The 22769-nt window shown below is 34.8% G+C and overlaps 1 protein-coding gene across 8 annotated transcripts in view; it reads right to left on the bottom strand.

Annotated features, from left to right (window-relative positions):
- LOC125671561 (inactive tyrosine-protein kinase transmembrane receptor ROR1-like) overlaps positions 1–22769 on the bottom strand; it is a 124137-nt gene that overhangs the window by 67058 nt on the left and 34310 nt on the right. For 2 of the 8 annotated variants that reach the window (XM_048907339.2, XM_048907344.2), the window contains exons 3-6: positions 15368–15572; positions 12154–12279; positions 10828–11079; positions 10069–10327 (exon numbers count right to left, since the gene is read on the bottom strand). In XM_048907339.2, coding sequence (XP_048763296.1) covers positions 10069–10105 — 37 coding nt within the window. In that variant the 5' untranslated portion in view covers positions 10106–10327; positions 10828–11079; positions 12154–12279; positions 15368–15572. Of the gene's footprint in view, positions 1–10068; positions 10328–10413; positions 10702–10827; positions 15573–22769 lie in introns of those variants that run through there. The other 6 variants (XM_048907340.2, XM_056162498.1, XM_056162496.1 and 3 more) reach the window with 5 other exon arrangements.

Here is a 22769-nt window from a genome sequence, read left to right as displayed (position 1 = left end):
GTCATCCTCTAAATCAATGCTTTAAATCCTCACATCAGCTTGCAAAATCTCCATGTTCATCTCTGAAACATTTTAACTTAATAAACATGTATGATCTAGCAACCATCATGAACTCGACAGTATCCACAGTGCTGGTCACAACTCGACAGTATCCACAGTGCTGGTCACAACTCGACAGTATCCACAGTGCTGGTCACAACTCGACAGTATCCACAGTGGTCACAACTCGACAGTATCCACAGTGCTGGTCACAACTCGACAGTATCCACAGTGCTGGTCACAACTCGACAGTATCCACAGCTGGTTACTTGTCTTTTGACCTAAGCTATTCCAGCATGCTTGAGGTTCATGGTGAAATGCTTTTAACTTGGCGCTGCTTAACAAGGTATACACCAAATATTTCTAACTTATTTAAAAATAACCTTGATCTTGACCAAATGACGATGGTTTAAGGTCACAATTCGCTATTTGGTCATATCAGCAACCCTTAGGCCAAATACATGTATATGATTCTTAAATTAGCTTCTCCATTTCAAAGTTATGATTTATAAAAGATATTTTTAACATTTTCACTGACGGCATTGACTTTAATCAGCAATTGACCTTAATACTTGTACAAGGTCATGACACTTTGTCTCATAAGCAACTTTTGTACCACAGATACCACGTACCAAATCAAAATCATAGACTTACAGTGAATATACCATCAGAGTAAATGTTTCTTCTCATTGTTTAACATGTTTCTGTCAAAGTTTCAATCATTCAAAAAAATTCATTAAAGCAATTATTCCAGAAAATAAAAACAAAAAAATCATGCACTACACGGCCAACTCTTTTGATATCTTGACTTCTTCAAGGAACTTTTCTGTTAATATTTGCCCTATGTCTGTCATCATCCTGGAGGAGAACACACATACTGTGTAGTCTCTGGCTCACAGTGCAAAGCATGCCTATAATTGTTTAATTCCAAACATTGTTTTGAAAGAAGAATTTAGGGAGCACCCAAGCTTTTGCCCTTCCATTAGCGCAGCCTAAAGCAGCAGGCTAAAATGATTTATTACACGAAATGATGGATAAACATTAACCTTAGCTAACTGTTTTCATCAAAGATTGGTTTTAATACATTTCACTCCCACTTGAATTGTTTATATATACTCACTAACTGAGTAATGATAGGAGAATCACTTGTTTTATTCCTGTAATCTCCAGCAGTTCTTTAAAAAATATCATCTTCCATTCAGAAGACCACAAAATAAAACATCTTTAGATAAGCAAATTCTACACTCTTGATCAAGAAATAACTATAATATTGCTTAAAGAAATTATTTTGTTTCTGTTATGATGTCATTGCAGTGGTGGATCCAAGATTTCTTAAAAGGGGGGGGGGGGGGGGGGGGGGGGGGGGCGCATGTGAAAGTCAAGTATTAGCGGAAATACTGAGCCATTTTGGGTGCCAATCTGGAATGTTACTCACTTTATTTCTAAATTTGTGGCAAAAGAGGGGTAGATCTAATTCTGACACTGCATTGCATAATCAAGAAGCCAGGTGAAAGTACCTGACTTTTGAAGCAGTGATTGTATTCATACGCAAGAAAAGACTGATCACATGACCAACTTCACGTCATCAAAAATTGACTGTCAATTTCGTTAGTATTGTCATACAAGAAAATACAAATTAGATTTCATTACTGTAAATCATATTTTATATATGCCAGCTTATTATGGTATTTACATATAATTTTGCAAGACAAGCCATTTGTGAAAATTTAGTAGTTTTCATAAATAAACTCTTACACATAGAAGACTTTCAGCAATAAATAATGATCCATGAAAGTTATGTCTCATGAATAAATACATCACTGCATCAACGCAAAAATAAGGTTTTGCGAAATTAAATCATCACAGAGGGCTGTTGAAGATCTTTTGTTACTTCATAGTAAGGGTTATTATCAATTCAAAGGGACATATTTAGGCATACGCTTGTATTCCTAAGCATCCACATCCATTTGCTAAATAGAAATATAAAAAAAATTAGGAGAGAAAAAAAAAAGAATAAAAGATCTTTTTTTCAGTGATTTGGATAAAGTCATGAGAGATTTTGTTTCGTAGTAAGAATGACTTTTGCCCTTTCTCTTTTACTTGTCAATCACTCAGTGTTCTAAAAAATATCAAGAAAATAAAACAAATATATATGTGCATTTTCTTACAGGAGCAATGCCTTTCCTCAGACTCTATTAAGCTTCCATACTGTAACATGACCTAATCTTGTATATCTATTGTAGTATTTTCGAATTTGATCTCCATGTAAACCCGATGTCAAACTACATATTTGAATTATTAGAATTACTATAACAAGTTTCCAACATCCTGTTAAATAATGATTTCATAACTTTTCAAATGGCCCTCATAAATGTTCTTTACCCCATAAAGTAAATGTACAAGCATCTACCAAGCACCTGGCCTTTAGTTAACAGTGGTATTGAATTTTTTCTTCAGCATCCCCACAAGACCAGGTGATCTATCACTTCTGGAGTCTTCCTGAATCAAGAGCTAACAAAAACAAGAAAAACACTCTGGAAATTAATTTTTGGATGTACTTAATTCAGTCTACAAATTAGAAAACGAATAAAACAGTTCATCAGAGCCGTTCATCACAATGTTGACTAGCAGGCGAAAATGACAAGGTGATTGAATGAGCTGTTTGAAGCGTAACAGAGTCACATAAGAGTTAATATTGACCTTCCTACATGATATCGTGGTCAATTATACAGATATCGAAAATAGATAAATAAAACTACTCACTTCAGTGTTGCACGGTAGTCTTTACTTAATTTGCGACACACCTGCCAGCATACAAACCTATCAGTTGAGGAAACCAATTTTTTTTAATATTGTGAATTTCTCACACTAGGAGGTCTATAGCTACTTTAGTACTTTTGCTTTACATGTTCTCTTTCTGTTTCACCCCCCCCCCCCTCCCCAACATTTGAAATGCACGATGTTTAGGACTCCTATGGTACCACTTAAACAGTCTGCCAAATGAGGTGACACTCTGCCTGCAGTGGCAGACAGGGTGGACATCTAGATGTTGTTTTCAATCTAAATGTGTTATGATCGCCAAATAATGATGATTATGACATCACTGTAGAGTAATCAATACTAGTAAACCAGAAACAATTTTGGGAACCTTTCACAGAGAACATTAAATTGGACACAAAAAAGGCAGATCAATACAGGAGTACTGATGAAAATGAAACCACAAGACCTTAATTCCAATATTGTATTTTCATGAGGTTGCTGGCCCTGAAACACGCGTCAGATGACAGAGACACACATAGAGAGGTGGAACAGGAAACAAACTCGTGTGTTCAAAATCAGGAACCGTGAAACTAATACCACCTCACATCTTCTGATAAGGCCTTACTCAACACAGCTTGAACACTATATTGTCTTCAAAGAAAAAAATCATTTCATCACTTTTATAAGCTTCTTGAACACGAATAAAGGTATTAGAGGAACTTCCCATATTAAGTCACATCTGTCACTTTCAAATGCCAAAATGCATTGATATCAGGGAAGTCACTCACACTCTCTTTCTTTTTTCTTCTCTCTCTCTCCAATACCTTATCATCAACCCAATCAGGACACAACACATTAGATACAGCAAGTTCCTAAATCTCAATAGCCCTCATCATTCCATGCATTTTCTGTGTGACTGAGTGCTCAGTGGAATTTGTTATGCAATACTTTCTCTATCCTCTCTTGAGAAAATTAAAAAATGATGAACTAACACAGCTACAGTAAGTCAACTGTTATAAATCCAATAGCTTTTGTCGTATGAAGATCCAGATCCTCAGAGACTTTTTCACATATCCATTTGAAAATTGGAATGTTCACTTTTCTGGATTTTCAGATCAAATTAAGCAATGTTTATAGACCTTTGTAATTATTTGAAATTGCAAGAGAGAAAGACACAACTAATTGCAAGAGAAACATTGTGAAGTCTTCATAAGCATGACATAATCGGGTAGGATTTTATGATGGGAAGATCTACACTCTCACCACACTTATTTTGAACATGTTCAAAACAAGCATTGCCGGATCGTGGCAAACAAGAAGTGGGGGTAAAATCGTATTAAGAGCGGGGTAGAAATACCATAATCATACAAGCAGCATGGAAGCTGTAGTAAAACTGCAGCACAGGCGGAAACTTACTCGGGTCATTACAGTTACACTTCCACCGTGCTTCCACTACGATTTCCCTATGTTCATGACATACAAGAGCATGATATGATAGGCAACAGTGTACTGAAATCGCTGTACAGTCTTTTAGGTCTGCAACATTGTAATATGATCCTGTATGTAGAAGCGTACCGAAATTGCTGTAAAGTCTTTTAGGTCTGTGCAACATTGCAATATGATCTTGTATGTAGAAGCGTACCGAAATTGCTGTACAGTCTTTTAGGTCTGTGCAACATTGTAATATGATCCTGTATATAGAAGCGTACCAAAATCGCTGTACAGTCTTTTAGGTCTGCGCAACATTGTAATATGATCTTGTATGTAGAAGAGTACCGAAATCGCTGTACAGTCTTTTAAACATTGTAATATGATCTTGTATGTAGAAGCGTACCGAAATCGCTGTACAGTCTTTTAGGTCCGTGCAACATTGTAATATGATCTTGTATGTAGAAGAGTACCGAAATCGCTGTACAGTCTTTTAAACATTGTAATATGATCTTGTATGTAGAAGAGTACCGAAATCGCTGTACAGTCTTTTAGGTCTGTGTTTTGTTACAGATGCTGCTACATGAATGTACATGGTTTCCATTGGATGTCTTTAATATGTTGGTGGCTATCTTAGAGAGAATGGAATCTTGTATGTATAGAACACAGTATAAATGCAGTAAAACTGGTCAGCATTAAATCATAGTGAAAGATTGAAAGGAGCGCATTCAATGTAGAAGCATTGGAGTACAGTCATAAGGAAGAACTTGTTTTGCCAAATTGCTTGGTTTCGATGTTGATCAGGTCCCAATCCAATATTTCTTTTAGGATTGCAGTCTGATCAAGGTGATCGGCATGATCTTTGTAAGGTTGTTTAAGGAATATACTTTCAAAATTATCTCTTACACATATAAAGTTTCAAGATATGGTAGATGGACATACAAGGCAGGCAATGGATAAAGCAATCTATGTGTGCTGGTGAAACAAAAATGACTTACATATTTTGATAGAGAACAGAATAATTTGAAAAAAATTGCAGCAAATGTCAAAAACATACTCATCTCCTTTTCCTGTAATCAGTTGCTAACTGTCAAAGAAATGTTTCACGCAAGACTTCATCCTTGCTCATTTTACATGCAAACTGTGAAAGAGCCTGGTCATTACTAATTTTCTACATACTGCACAATGAATATCCAAAACTAATCAGGGAAATGCTATTCTAATCCGATATATCAACAATAAAATCACATCAGGCATTTTCTTACAAGTCTAAATATCCCACCATCAACAGAAAAGATGCACTATAATTGGTGTCATATGACTAACACATAAATCAAAATATTACTAAAAATATGAATAATTCATAAGTCTTGATCCAAAACATAAATTACCCATCAAGAGATATTAACGATGAGCTCTGCATGCCTTTTTCTCATAGCATTTGGAGACACAGATGCTTGCAATTTGCACAAATTGTCATTCTCTCCTTTATTGGATATAAAATCTACAGTGTGTCCAATGAAGTCCCTGAAGTTATGAATTTCACATGAAGCAGTTGCACAATGTTTGTTTTCATGCAGTAACTTGTATTTACTTTCAGCAATTACACTTTCAGGTGTCTTTCAATCCAAAAACATTCACCGAATTATATTTCTAGCCTCCAAAACAGGGACCAAAGAAACAATGTTATGCATATACAAGGTCATTTTGATGGTGAAGAATATTTTTTAAAATTCCACATGTAAATACATGAATGTCAGACTATTGATATTTGGAAAACACATTTACTGGAAAACACAATATTCCAGTACATTTTACGATGCACGACCCCTGTATTACTGTTGCGATTGGTACAAATAAATTAATTCTAATGCCATTTGAAAAGAAAGTTCTCTACAATATAATTATATCGATATTATATAATATATCCCCCCAACCCCAAACAAATGTTCACATTGATGAATAGAAGAAATTTTCTCGGGTAGCTTAGTAAGACTAGTAATAGCTTTATGTGGACAGCAACACAAAAAGAAAACCATTGCACGTTTTATGCAGACTAATGCGATGGTCATAAAAGTATTAACAACAATTACTTGTGAAACATATATACCAGTTGTATAAACAGAACTTTATTTTTCTTTATGGACATTTAGTTCATTTTTTATGAATGAAAATCATATAATAATTACAGGATTTGATTAATGTTAGGTGTATCAAAAATGAAATGGGCAATTTAAATCCCCATTTTAAAACAAATTAAAGAGAGTCCACAACAACTTATAGACACACTGTCATCTTTTCAAAAGTTTCCCTGGGGTCATCCTACCTGTGATCCTATCCATGGGTTTTTAAAATCTTGTCACCGATTACTATACAATACATTCCTGGCTGTGCAAATTTATACCTGACATCTTCAGTACAATTTATTTATATGACCTCAACTCTTTCTTCAGGTCACAGCTGACAGTTTTCAGAATGGCATTAGTCTTAAGGTTTGGAAAACATTTTCTGTAGAATTTCAGAACATAAAAGAAGACCAAAAAATAAATATCCTGCCTTATCCATAGAGGGATCAGGTGATTCCTATTTCAGGATTAGGAACAGGCAGGTAATCCGAATCAATTCACCACTTCTCAAAAGTGGCACTAACATTTATCATGTCTGCCAAGGTGCACCTCTAAACATTTTTATTCATCATTTCAAAATTTAAGCAAATGATGACCCGATATGGCAGACAGAAGTGCACTTTACATAACAAACCAACACCGGTCCTATACAAATGAAGAATACAAATAAGCCCACAACAGAATTATGCATCAATTTTCTGAGAGCCATGCCATGGACCCCTTCAGTCCTATTTCCCATGGTGTACTTTTTTCAAGATTAATATTATTCAGTGGAGAAATTATGCAGTTTCTAAAGGTTTGGAGTATAACATTCCTTCAAGAATTATTTCACTCTTATAGACACGGCATCAGCTTTAACTGACATGATCTATGCAAGGCACATTTAGACTATTTAGCAGGGTTCTCCATGATGCAAATTCCCACTGTGACAATGTACCAGATGAGTGGATTTTCAAAATTTCATGATTAAACAACTTCAATAAATTAGTGCTCATGCCAGCTAGTGTCCTTTGGTGCCAAAATATAAACCCTGCAACATCAAGCTCAATGGTTGGATGCATGCCATTATAGTCCACTTTATATGTATCTGATATGGTCAGAGAATGTACTAAAAACACATCAAGAAACGCTAACAGAGCCAAAACTCCAAAAAACTCAATTCGAGTGTCAGGTGTGGGCTCTGAACATTTAATATCATCTGTTGCAATGTATGATCCAAGTCATTACTTAAAAGATTATTCTAACAACATACAAATGTAAATAATCTTTCATCAGGCAGCCTCTATCTGGATTTTACTTACATTTCACTGAGGCTCTCTCCATCATCGGCATCACATTATTGCATTTATTTGATTTGACGCAATGAAAATAAACTAGATAGGAAAACCATTTTCTTGGATAATAATGCAATTAGTGGCATACTTCAAATAGACTTTGGAACAGAAGGGCAACAATAACCAGAACTAATGCTTGCCTCCAGAAAAGAGAAGACTCAGGCTTCCTGAGGTACAGCACAAATTATCAGATCATGAGGTATCAGGGCCGTCAGATATGTCAAATTTGTTGCATCATGTAAATACCATGTCCTGATGTGTGTGACCTAGCTAACCAGAAGCTATGTGATGAGTAACATTGCAGCAACTGGCCCACTGCTAGGAACTCTGTGTTGTATGATTATCTGCATCCAACCCTATCATAACTGACAATTCATCCATGAATCTGTTTTCACAACATAAGGCAGGATTGTGCACCAAACTGTTCTATGACCCAAGAATTTGGCTACTGTAGTGAAGAAAAAAATTAAGTGCTAGAAAAATAGTATAAATCAACTCCACGCTAATCAGGGATAACTATTTCATGGGATTTATGATAAGATGAAAGGTTTTTTTCTGTCGCAACTAGATTACAACTAAAATCACAGCAACATTTCAACATGAAGGATATTTTTCTCTTAAAGCTAAATTGGGCAGGTTAATTGCATGGCACCCAAAAAAACCACCTTGCTCTATTTTACAATTAGTGTGTTTACTCATAACTAAATTCTTTAAAGTATATTATTGGACAAATCTTTGAAGGCTTTTGACTGCAGCATAGAAATTGTGGAAGTAAGGAGAAAAATCTGAATATTCTAGTCTCTGTGTTTCATCTATAGGTTATTTTTTTCCCCATTCACTCTGACATTATGATTAAACCAACTCTCATCAAGGAGGGAACACTACTATAGAAAATGAGTAAATAACTAACTCAGTAACAAGTGTACTGGATTAGAGACATTATTATGAGTGACAGAGCTGCCTTTGATATCCTGCTTTATAGTGTGGGCAAATGGCTGTGTCCATCAGTGTTGCTTCTAACATGATTTACGCATGAATGAAAGAGCATGGCCAGTGGAGAAATCAACTAATGAATGTTTTATGACCAGAATAGGTTAATGTGCCATTTTCTTTTTCAGGAGGAAATGCTTTTGAATCTAGTATGGATCAATATTAGAGAAAATATCCAGGAGCTGCCAGAATAAATAATCATATATGTACTTCTCTGGGGCATAAAAAGCTACTGCTTGTTTATCATGCAGATGAACAATGCAAATACAAGCTAATAAAGCAGTTGCAGCAGACACTCAAATGTACATCAGCTCGCTCAAAAAAGATTATTGCATTATGTTTTCGTAAAAGATATACATGTATGACTCGCTGCGAAGTCAATAAAACAACTAATGCCGAGGCTTTACCTCTGTCTGGAATGTCTTATAGCAACATACCATGATATGAGAAAGTTTTCTTCCAAGCAGTTCCCAAAATCTCAACATGTTTGCAAGCAGATTTTTTGCCTGTTTATACAAATTGTTTTTAATTAACTTTGTTTTTGCAGCATGCAACATCATTTTACCAACAGTGTAAAATATTGCTAGGTGACATATCCAGTTAGGTCCAGTGTTGTAGAGTTTTGTTGTCCATATCATTTACACATAATTCCACATTAATAGGTTCAATGTCTGAACCACAACCAGTCCAGCATCTACTATCTCATTCCATTCAGAATTCAGTCAGAAATGTACAAGTCATTGGGAAATACAGGGTTATCTAAGACCAGCCAGTTTCACTGACATAGTGTAACTTGAAAACTCAACACATAGATAAGAACAAAAGGGAAGCAGGTGAGTCTTATCACCCGGGCTCCTTTGCTAATTAAACTACCATTCTGGTTCTTTCTCTCATCAATACACCATTATCACAATCTCAGACTCTTTAATCAGAGAAAATAATGTTGTGTAACACTCTGATTTAATGCTTTTCCAGTAGCATAAAAAATTAAGTGAAAAAGAATCTGATTGAATGCAATTAATGGATCCCTTTGGTATATCTGAGATTTGCCTATACCTGTTGCAAGCTACAAAAGTAATATTCGTTTTTTAGATAGGGCATACTTCAGAAAACCAATATCACTGGGATTGTGAGAAAATCATATTTCTTTAAGGTTTATATATGAGTCATATTTCTTTTTGGACCTCTTTTACTTAAACAAATTAATGTATGGAACATGATATAGACTTCATAGGAAATCCAATAGGCCAAATTTTCCCCCCTCTAAATTGATCTAAATTTAATCTAAAGGAAATCTTGTATTAAATTTAATGATTCATGAAATATTTAGTAGCCCCTGTGGGCATGGTCGCTTTTTTTTTTCTTCTGACACAGTAAAAACAGTCACTCACCTTGAGACATTTGAGTTGCAATATCCATTCTGAACATCACAAAATCACTTGTTTTATCTTGTATACTCCAGATTTTATGGGAATTCAAGAAATCATTAATTGTAAACTGTTCAAAAATATTTTTTTAAAAGCTGATACCAATCACAAAAAAGAATATCGCACACAAGTTGATAAAACAATTATCTGTCATCTCTCCGTCCATGCGCGAAATCAGTAGGGTATGAATGACACCGCTCATGCCCAGCCATTTTTTACAGACCTGAAACAGTGAAGAAAAACACAGTATGTTACAGTATCCATTCACATGACAACTACTTGCTTGTTCATATAATTATACACTCTTACCTTTTCAGTTGGACGAAAACCTAAAATTAGAGCTCATTTCCTAGTAACAACCAAAAACACCACCTTTCACTGACCACAGAGTCAAATTACAAAAGTTCTCTGGCAGCTTCGAGGAACTGGTGAATCGGTTTACAATCTAACAATTTTTTCCCCTGTTCTTACCGAGGTTTTGTGGGGGGAACTACTAACTGTGTACTGAGTAAAACTGTACCACTGCGCTCCCTGAATCCTTATATCGACTCCTTATCTTGCACTCCTTGCCTCTCAGCCACCACGTTTTTAAATAAACTAAAAATGAAATAATATCTCTGCCTGCAAACATTACAGTGAGTGGTTCGTGGTTGAACACTGCTGAAATGTAGCTTCAGAATTGTTTTTTATAATTCTACGACTTCATGCTTCATACATACTTACTTTCACTGGTGAAAAATGTTATGCTCTGGACAATGTCTGAGAAATATTCAGTTCCATAAAAAACCTTCACTGTCTCAGAATCTCCCTTTCAACTCTGCAGACTGAATATCACCACCAAATGTTTACAAAAATTGGCATCAAGCTGACTTGACTCTAGAGCTTCAGCCAAGCATAGCCTCCTGACATGTGTAAAATTCTGTCCATTAGTCCAATCTGGTCACTGTATAAGCCTTCTCACTTCCCAGTTTTTCACTGTAAATAAACAAAATGTCTAGAAACTATTAAAACATGTCACATTGTAAGAACAGTGAGCTTTATGTCCGTCGCTGTTACTCTCTTTCTTTTCTTGTACCATTCACAAAGACTGAAGGGGGCGGGGCATCACAGCTGTTTTAATGCTTCAGGATTTTTCACGTTTAATGTCCCATCCACAACAGTTGTTGCTACCGATTTTAATATGACATCACATAATCTACTGAACACCAAGCTTTATCACTAACATCATTTGCAGACTGCCTTGCGTGTGCCCGAGGGGATATTAGGTTTTCAGGATGCAATATACATTAATGAAGAAAACAAAAATAACAACAGAGGCTCCTAAATGTTTCTATATCAGCCCTACTCATCTAAATAATCTGTACGTTAAATTCCTGTCTACCTTAAATCCTTGCATGATTAGGGCCAATTACTGCATTTAATTGAACTATTGATATATGGGTCCAGGTCAAAAAACAATGTGTACCTAAATATTTCGTTTCATTAAAATTTTAATATGCACTTATTAACATTACGTCTTACCTAGTTAAATAACAGTAAGATTGACCTGCCATGTGTATCGAGTGTACTTGTAGCTATCGTTGTATCACACAGGTATGGTCAATTACACCAGGAGAAGAAAAGTTTACCTCATGGCAAAACACCAATAGCTGATTCTAATCTTAACAAGACAACAATTAAATACACGATCTGATTAGGCAAAGTAATGATATCTGAACTTTTGATGTTTTGCTACATTCAGCCATATGTCTCGTATTCTGCATTATACCAATATCCCCTTTATCTTGATGAAGATTGTTTTAAAACAATACTATTGATTTACTCTGCTTTTTTTCAGTTACAAATTAAAAAGTTTAAGAAATGCTGCTGTTTTCTGACATGTTTATTAAAATATTATGATTTATGCCTTAAAAACACATCACCATGTCAATATTCATCTAAAAACGAGACATTAGAAAAAGGAGGGAATAAATAATTCTTTGCATATGAAAGGGACGAAGCCCAATAAAAAAAATAGATAATGGTAAACCTTCAATTAGAAATACGTACCTTTATCTTCCAGACCTAAATGCCAGTCATTGTGTGGAGTTCCTATTTCACTTTATACAGTAATACCAACATTGACAGTAAGGCAATTTTCAATTGCTCTATAGATAGTTGTGGTAATTTTCAAATCTGTCAAAGAATAAGTGTTTAATTGACAGTGGACCCATCGATAAATCAAATTTCAGTCAATATGGATGTCTTATCATTTTCTCCCAAGTTGAGCATTTAAGTGTCTCATAGGCAACAAAACTCACCTGAATTACCTTGATTATATATTATTGCTGATTAGGTTTCCAGTCAATAACAAATTTAGAGTGTTTTGTGGAAGAATAAAACTTTTAGTATGTAAATACAAATGTATATATAATAATAAAAACTACAAATTTTAAAAATGATGTTCTGGATGCCATGTTGTTTAAATTTGCCATCAAAAGATGATGGAGTATGGCCTACCTCATACAATGAGGGGACCCATTACTTAACAACTGTATGTTTTGCACTCATACGCTTGCATATTCTTTCACAAAAAGTGGTTTTTGACGGTATTGAAAAGAAGGTTTTCAAACATTTCTACAGAAAATTACTGTTATTCAATTATCATACACATAAAAGCTTGAATATTACAGTGACTTTCATTTTTGTTGTGATATTGAGCATTACATTAGCCAAATTGTAGCCTTCTTGATTTTGAAAGACTTTTCCTGTATTTTCCTAGTATGTAGAACTCTGCACCCCTAACCTAGTATGTAGAACTCTGCACCCCTAACCTAATTGCAGTAGAGGAACAGGAATTGAACCCAGGACCCCTGCATTAAGTCAGGTGCTCCAACAACTGAGCTATCCAAGCCGATAATAACAGTCCACATATACACCCTAACTTCTACACTTTCCTCCTGTTTTAAATTGTCTTTGTCCTCAAAGACAAATAACCAAGATTCTTTTCGCCCCCTAGCAGGACTTTCACCAGAAATCTAGGGGTGGTCACCAAATGTAATATATGAAAGGAGAAAATTTTTGACTGGACCATGATTCAAACCCAGGACCCCTGCATTACTAGTAAGGTGCTAAATTACCACTGAGCCATCTAGGCAGCTTTAAGCCCCGTTCACATGCCGATTTACTCACGGTATGCAAATTCTGCATATATGCAAAATCTACACCCGGGTGTAAATTTGAGCATGTGAATGCAATTGCATATATGCAAAAGTAAATATACATATGTGCAAATATACACCCGGGTGTAAATCTGCACCTACTCAGACCAGATGCAAATTTACTTTTGCATATGTGTATATTTACTCCTAGTGTATTTTTCGTCATGTGAACGCATACAACGTTACACACGAGGAATCGTCACTGTGGATCACGACGGCTCGGCTCCGAAGAGGAGCAAACGCAGTATCACCGAGTATGAGATCGGTTTCCTCATAAAATACACCGTATTTCTGCAAACATATTGCATGGAGTGTCGTAGACATATCTTGATCAATCAAATTTGTCACCGAAGCCTACACAGTAAGGGAAAATCCTCCTTCTCAATTGAAAATAATCCGCCATCTTTATCAAACTTCGAGAATCATTGCCATTTGACCCTAATTTGTTAAGTACCATGTGAAAGCTTAGCAAATATACTTTTACACATGGGTGCAATTTTTGCATATATGCAAAATTTGCACTCCATGAGTAAATCAGCGCATGTGAACGGGGCTTATGGTCCACATCCCCGATAGCCCCAACTCTTACATAATCATGAAGACTGATCATGTAAAATTTAAATGGTAGTTTGAAAGTGAAAGGTTGATGCCTGGACATCACCCACCATCTCATATGCCAAATTTTGCTAAAAATAAACCTGTTATAAACAAATTGATACAATTATACAATAGCCAAGATAAATTTAATACTGTAATAACAATAAATATGACAAATTAAATGAGAGACTCAGCAGACAGCAATCTTAAACTATGTAGACAACACTAATCACATACTGTAAACCAACTGTTCTTTGTTTGCGATAAATTTTCACAAGGTTCATGAGAACTTCGTCACCATGAACCAATCCTTTATTATAAATGTCTCATGTACTGTTAAAGATTATTTCCGTCACAAAAATTAGTCACCGCGAACCATTTTATCACTGAGAAATCACAAAAAAAGTCATCACAAATAAAAGTCGGTTTACGGTACGAATATATACCCATTCACCATTTATTTTCTTTTAAAAATCATGTCATAAATATCCTTTAAAAAAGTGGTCTTTCCACTCTGCAATCTGGAAAATATTTGAAACATGACACCAAGGTGGTCAATAATTGGTCAAGTTCCTCAAATATGAAATGAAAAGACAAAGACATTGAACAGTGACCAATCCCAGAAAGATTATAAAACTGAAAGTATGGCATGCACAGACCCCAGGGCATATCAGACATTGGACCAGGTGCTTTAAGGAGGAGTAAGCATCTCCTGTTGACCAGTTACAGTCCTGCCATGAGCCCTATACCTTAATCAGATCAGTATATAAAGAATGGCCTAACAATTAGTATGAAATGCATAAGACAGCAGTCAACCTTAAGTGACAGTTTGTATTTACAAATTAGATCATTTTAACAACCACAGAATTTGCAAAATACTGACACTATTGAAACCTTATTTGTCAGTAGCTTGCCTCAATTTAAAAACTGATCACACGCAGTACATGCTCTCGCGTATTGAATCTGTCGAGAAACATAAACACCAAATGCAGGTGATAATGGAATATTGCCACATAAATATGGGATGCTTAATAGAAAAGGGGGCCCCTGGGTAGTGCCTTTAGTAGCACACTAGAGGCCCATACAATGTCATCCAGGGAATTCAAAGGTTAAATGAACTTGAGAGCATCATACCGCTTTTAAAATATCCACATCATGAAATTCAAAATTCAAAGTGCAGAATCAGTATCAAATCAGCAGCAGAATTTTATTTTCGAAGTACACCTTATTTATATCAATATCAAAGAATACACTTTTGAAGAAATTACTATAAACCCTTATAAAGTGGATATTTCCCCAACTAAAATCTGCAATTTTCATAAATTTTTCATATAGTAAAACACCCAAAATATTTTGATGCAGGAAAGTGGTGTCTTTTTGGTTCACAGAAGATATGCATGCCCAAAACCTTATTTACATAATCAAATGCTTATAAAAGCATGCCGACTTTTACAAATATTCATTACCAGGAACCAGTGAGTGCTGTCCTACATTCTTTGGAAGACAAATTGATAAGTTCACATCTCACACAGTAATTCTGCAGATGAGGGGAATTTGGATTTCCTGCCTGCTTTTCACTGTGGGGCTGTTATCAGCTGAGACAGTGCTAGTTTGAATTACCATTTGATTGTAGCAATGAATCATGTATCACAGCTATTCAACTGACCAACACTGAAAATATAACAGGCATTAATCATAGTTAGCATTTTTGTTCCAAATATACTACAGTACTTAAATTATGGTAAAATTGCAATCAACACATTTATGAAAATTACATGGATAATACGAAAAGTACAATCATTATGGAGACCTACATGATTTTTATGTTCATATATAAAATTGTGTGAATTCTAAAAATAATTTTCAGATTATAAGAATATAGTACATCAAATGAACAGAAACCATAAATCAAATGATATTAAACCCTTAAGTTATATCACAATCAGTTTTACAGTCTATAATTAAAGTATCAAATTTGGTTTGCCAATCGCTAATGTATTCTCTCCTTAGAACTTCTGTATTCTTCAGTCCAATCAGAATAAAATTTAATGCAGATGTATGGAATTCTAGATTCCTCTTATCTGAGGTGTATTATCAAAGTCTCCATCTGATCATGTAATACAATCTGTTCATTCCAGACCACCATGTTTTATTATCTACTCTTTGTTCAATAGACAAAATAATAAAATGTAATTCTCAACTTCAACTGCATTTGCAAAATATTGAAACTGAACCTGAATACTGATATGAATAACATGCAATAATATAAAATGCTAATATGCAGTAATATAAAATGCACTCTGCATTTCTTTTTGCCGACTTTTATATCATGCTGTATGCATGGTCAAAGTCAAAAGGTACATTTCTCGCCATGTTTGTTTAAAGCAAAAATTCGTCCAGATTTTCTGAATTCTCCATTTCGTTTGTAATGGCATGCTGTATGAGGGGTTATCTATTTCTGAAAGTGGTCCATAAAATCTGGGCTGCTTTTCAGCCACGATCTGTTGGTTCATTTAAAGCTAATGAAAGTTTTAATCTGTGAAACAGTAAAATGCTTGGGATACAAAAGGAGGGATCATCTGAAGGACATTTATGGACTATGCCCCGGGAGATGATACAGAGATGATTATAGGGGGGAAAGGGTGACATGGTCATTTCATTCAGGCAACAACATGCACTGACAATGGACAGAATTTTGAGATAGTAGTGGATGAAATGTTGCCTTAATGACCATGCAAGGTATAACTCACACAAGCAGGCAATTGCCATTAAAGACTTGAGGTTTTCTGAACTTAATTCAACTTTAAATTCCTAATAATATTTACTATATACAGAAAATATCATTATATATTACATTGCATTACTATTAGCACTTGATAGGCGAGATGGATCACATTGCATTGATAGGTATGGATCATTATGATCAAACGAGATGCAAAGCATAGTTGGATCTGATGATCTGTGCCTGTCAACAAGACATGATCCAGCTCTTTGGATTAAGTTACTATAGTAATAACAAATCTATCATACCCCCATAAATGTTCAGAATCGAGATGATAATGAATATATTCCTAATTAGCAAACATACGTTTAATTTTTTTGTGTGTATGCATCATTTTTCGTGTCACTTCCACTGCACTGATGCATTGGCTTCATCAATTACAGAGATTTAAACCAGAGGCCCACAATGCTCACCTGAGAGATTTAAACCAGAGGCCCACAATGCTCACCTGAGAGATTTAAACCAGAGGCCCACAATGCTCACCTGAGTCATCTTCGTCATGGTGTTCTTCAGATGAAGATTTTAAAAAGATCTTTATCTTCTTAAATCCCATGACTAATTTTGATCCCATATTATGACCCAAACCTAGCCCCATGGGGTTGTAACTTAACTGAACTTGAATCCACACAATGTGGAGTTGTCAATTAAACCTGAATCCACACAATGAGGGGTTGTAACTTAACTGAACTTGAATCCACACAATGAGGGGTTGTAACTTAACTGAACCTGAATCCACACAATGAGGGGTTGTAACTTAACTGAACCTGAATCCACACAATGAGGGGTTGTAACTTAACTGAACTTGAATCCACACAATGAGGGGTTGTCAATTAAACCTGAATCCACACAATGAGGGGTTGTAACTTAACTGAACTTGAATCCACACAATGAGGGGTTGTAACTTAACTGAACTTGAATCCACACAATGAGGGGTTGTCAATTAAACTTGAATCCACACAATGAGGGGTTGTAACTTAACTGAACTTGAATCCACACAATGTGGAGTTGTCAATTAAACTTGAATCCACACAATGAGGGGTTGTAACTTAACTGAACTTGAATCCACACAATGAGGGGTTGTAACTTAACTGAACTTGAATCCACACAATGTGGAGTTGTCAATTAAACCTGAATCCACACAATGAGGGGTTGTAACTTAAATGAACTTGAATCCACACAATGTGGAGATGCTTCAATATCAATATGACTGACATGGCCCTGCTGTTCTGTAAAAGATTTTTTTTAGATTTCAAGGAATTTTTTTCTCTCCTAATAATCATGTATTATGTAAAGTTTGATCCCTGATTTAAGTTAACACCCCCAAATTGGTAGCCGTCTGTCAATCAAACATTTAACAATAGATCTCAGGTGGAGTGACATTGGTCTAGAGCTACCCCAGAGAGGTGTTTTGATAACAATAACAGCCAGTACCTACAGGCATTCTTTAGATCTTTCAATTGTTTTTAAAAAGACCCCTGAACAATGCAATTCTAATATAAATGTAATCCCCCCTCTATATACATGTATTATAAATTACACGATCAGAAATCAAACCATGATTTGCCCATTAATTTCTAAAACTTGTAACTTATTGAAATAATTTATATTATCAATTTATAATAGCTCTATATTTATGAAAGAAATCATTCATTGAGCCAATTACTGAGAGTAAAAGAAAGAAATAGGGAGGGGGTGTAGACTGTGTGTCATCTAGCCATAGGGATACAACCATTATACAAACACTATGACCACAGAAACACTGCTGACAGCCCTGGGACCCTTCCTGTGTACATCAAAAGTATACACAGCACCCTGATCTCTTGGCCAAGTAAATAACAATGACCATAGATGAGCTCCGCCCACATCCAGTGATCCGTGAAGAAACAATATGGTATTTTATTTGGGTCTTTAACTCCATCCCAAACCCAAGGTCCATGAAAAAAAAACCAACAACCCTGAATTAAGAACCTTTGCATATTGATATGATTTAGTGTTGTCCTACTACTCATGAAAACATTTTTGTTTTCATGTTTCCTTTTAAAGTCAACATTTATCAATTATAAATCTACAATACATTGGATTGTTTGAATATCATTATGTTAGTCAGCAGTTCTTGATAAGAATTTTTTTTTTTAAAGATTATAGCCCCGGGACCATCATTACGGGTTTGAACAAACTTGAATTTGCACTACCTGAGGATGCTTGCATAATGGTCATGTTGTCCTTGAGAATAAGATTTTAAATTAAAAGATTTTTCATATACTTATATCTCCATGTAAGACTCTGATTCCCTATTGTAGCCACACCCAATCTTCAGGGGCCTTCATTTGTAGAATTTTAAATCTCCATTCATTAAGGATGCTTTCATTAAAGTTTTGTCTTTTCAGGTCCAGTGATTCTTGAGAAGAAGATTTTTAAAAGATGCCACCATATCTTCACTATTTGTAAGTTATCTCCCCTTTGAAAAGGATGTGACCCTGCATTTGAACAATTTTGAATTCCCTTTACCCAAGGATGCTTTATTGCAAGTTGATATAGGATGTGTGACTCTGGAGAAGAAGTTGAATATGGACAGACAGATGCTGGACAACTGGTGATCAAAAAAGCTAACTTGAGCTTATACTGTAGCTCAGGCAAGCTAAAAATCGCAATACGGTGATCAAGAAATTCATATCACACTCGGTGAAATCAACAGCATCGAAACATAAAAACAATGGATATATAATAAAAAATATTCAGAGTTTTTAGCATCTTGCAGCAGTTTCTACAACCAGATGCACTTCATCCATTAACATTACAGCTATGATCATATTGCTGTTTGAATGTAAAATGCCTCCATGACCAAATTGTATGTATTTATTGTGCCTCTATTGTATATTCCTTGTGCATCTGGCTATAATATTGTTAGCAGAGGTTGCCAGGGTTTGCAATAGGACAGTTTCACTGATCTACATGTTTAGAAGTCAGAAGTTGAACTTAGGTTGCTCTATATGAACTAGATTAGGTTACAGGGATGATAAAAGATGACAACACATCTCACAATGGTGTCTTTCCCTCTCACAATGGATGCAATCAGGCTTGTATCTTTTTAAAAGAATTTACAAGCAGTGGCTGATAGGTTGTGTTGTGCCAGCTACCTGAGTTGCACTTTGTTGACCAGGAACAGCTGTGTGACATCACAGATAGACCATTAAATATTTGCTTTACCTATGATATTTTCATTTGTGGTATACATATTCATACAAAATGTATCCATTCATTAAGCACTGCAAACCTATTATCACACTTTCATTGAAATAAGGAATTCTCTGCTCATCATGGTACTATGATCAAGTCTCAGAACTTACAAGGGGCACCTGAGTCCGTTGAATGATAGCTTTTCTGTGGCAACATGTTCATACAGTACGTCATAGTGTACTTCTTTAGCTGGAAATTACGTACAGGTTTAAACTTATGGAGGACTTGAAGTCTTGGTCGAACTTCTTCAATGAGTTTACTGACCAAAGCATCATCACACATTAATTCAAATTAAATCTCATAGAAGTCTGTTTTTTTCCCCCCATATTTATATGTAAATCTCTGTCGAGAGGACCATTCCTAGCGATGACTCATGATAGCCGCATCAACAGGTCATGAAAAATTTACAAAGAATCGAGATACACATACAGAAATTAATAGCCCTTAAAATAAACTGGATTCATTTAATCAATGCCTCTCATGAAACCACCATGTATGAACTGCTGAGCTTGAAAGTGAGTCCTTGAAATTGAATATCACTTTATAGAATTGCTTTTGACTTTCTGACCTGCAATAAAAGCATGTTGATGCTAATTTGATGATTTTTCAATGTTACAATTCAATCATTTAACACTGCATGAAAGCACCTTACATGCATTGTGGTTATTAAATGGATTTTGCAATTGCTAAATCATAGAATACCAACAGATTGTATATTTAATAGGGTCAGAAGTCTAGAAATGAACAATTTTTCTAGAATTAGTGACAAGACTACTTAAACGAAAGGTGTGGACCATACAGAAACCTGAGAAAAAGCATAAATCTTCTCTGTTTCCTAGCCAAATTGTCATTTTTCTCCTAAACACCTTTAGATGAAAAATTATTCTGTTACTTGAACAGGTTTGTGTTTTAATAAAATTGTGACTCAAATTAGAAGAATTTATTTCAGAATTCTGTGAGGATAACCTCACTTGCCTAAAAGGGCATAGTAAACGGAAAGTTTTTCTTTGCAGCACAAGTTACAACAACATGCAATTGTGCCCTTGCATGCAAAATTATATTTATGACATGATACATGAACAAATACTGATAACAGTACTACTCCCTTGTTTGGAGTGACTAGCAGTTCCATATCATGTACTGTACAGATTAATTCAACTAAAAGGTAGATCAATCCTCATGTGAGGTTTTTGCAATTTTTTTTTATTAAATTAAACTTTGTGCATAATACAAATATATCTTTTAAAGAGACTGATTCATGATTTTCCCCAAAATTTTCTTTTTCACATTTAATGATCAAAATCTACTGTCTAATGTGTTTAAAAGATTTCACATAAAAATTAAGGTTATGCATCATCACAGAAGCTCATTTTAGAGAGTTTATTATTTGTTTTGTAAACAAAGATTGCGTTATGTTATTGTTTACGAAATTTTCAACAGAAATGGATATCGATCAAAGTTTATTATATCTTTCACATTTCAAGTATTTTTGGACTATGCAAAATTAAGATGCTTTATATTACAAAATCAATATTTCACTTCTTTGTTTGTATACATAAAAAGACTCGAGTCTTTGATTACATAACACAGATTTAAGGCTAAATATTGCTTTTATTCTTGCATTCAGAAGGTCAAAATTTTGGCTGTCAACATTCTATGAGTTATATTTTTAATGTTTCACATCAAAAATACAAAAATATTTTTATCAAAAATCATGAACCAGGAATTTTATTCACTGGATAAAATAAAAAAATTGGTAAACTTTTCATAGTGAAAAAAGTTTTTCATAGATTGTCAATTATTTATAGAAATTTTTTTGTCAAGGGCAATAACTTTTAGCTGGTATTTTCCATACTGTATGTCTATTATACAATGATTTACCTGATATCCACAATTAATTTATACATATCTATATATCAGCAGTTTTTCGAAACTGTTGGCATTAAAAAATTTGTCATTTTAACAAGTTTTTATCTATTTTTAATTATTCTGTTTTACAAAAATTGTGTGATTTTCTGATGTTGACCTATATATTTCTGTTTTTGTATATCTGAAATCTTAAAAAAGGTGGCACCATATATATTTCCTTTGGTTATTAATCAAATTTAAAGCCATGTTAAGTGGAAATTAATACAGTTTTTCCACTTTCAATCATTAATATTGATAAATCACATGAGGGTGGAACTCCCTTAAATTTCATTCCCACTTTGTTACAAGGTAAATATGAAATCAGTGTTTTCAATAATTCAGAACATACAACTAAGTATGTGTAATGACATGTGACCTTGCCACACTGGTAAACCATGACCAGATGTTAAGCTTTGTCCTTTCTTTTAATCACATATGCAAAGGCAACAAGTATGTCCATATTAAAACAGAACTGCAATGGTTGCATCTGACTGCATTTCTACTTATCAAACATCAGTGTGGTATTTTTCTTTTTTCTTTCTTTAAAAAATCCCTATAATACTAAAAGCATAAATTATCCACATAGGCAACCTAAAATTTGGAATTGATACAAGATAATTAAGATTAGTGGCCACTAGTGCATTTGCACAAAGAAATATCTCAGCATCAAAACCCCATAAATCAGTCATTTACATCACCAAAGTCATAGCAACCTGATCACAAGGGACAAATGATCCTTTCAATTCTTCCATTAAAAGTGAGGTAGCAAAGTAAATCTTGCTCTGCCTAATAAGGAAGGTGCTACCTAAATTATGGGTTTGTTTTGAGCTAATCTTGAAGTCCACAGTGCTTTAAATCTTCCAGAAAGAAACAATCAATGATACCTTGCCACATTTTTCTGTGTCCCTGAGGAGTAGCATATCCGACAGGGTTTTTGTGGT

The sequence above is a fragment of the Ostrea edulis genome, chromosome 4, assembly GCF_947568905.1.
Source record: "Ostrea edulis chromosome 4, xbOstEdul1.1, whole genome shotgun sequence".
Classification (NCBI taxonomy): Eukaryota; Metazoa; Mollusca; class Bivalvia; order Ostreida; family Ostreidae; genus Ostrea; species Ostrea edulis.
The sequence above is the reverse complement of the archived record's forward strand: the minus strand, read 5'-3'. Positions and strand labels throughout refer to the sequence as shown.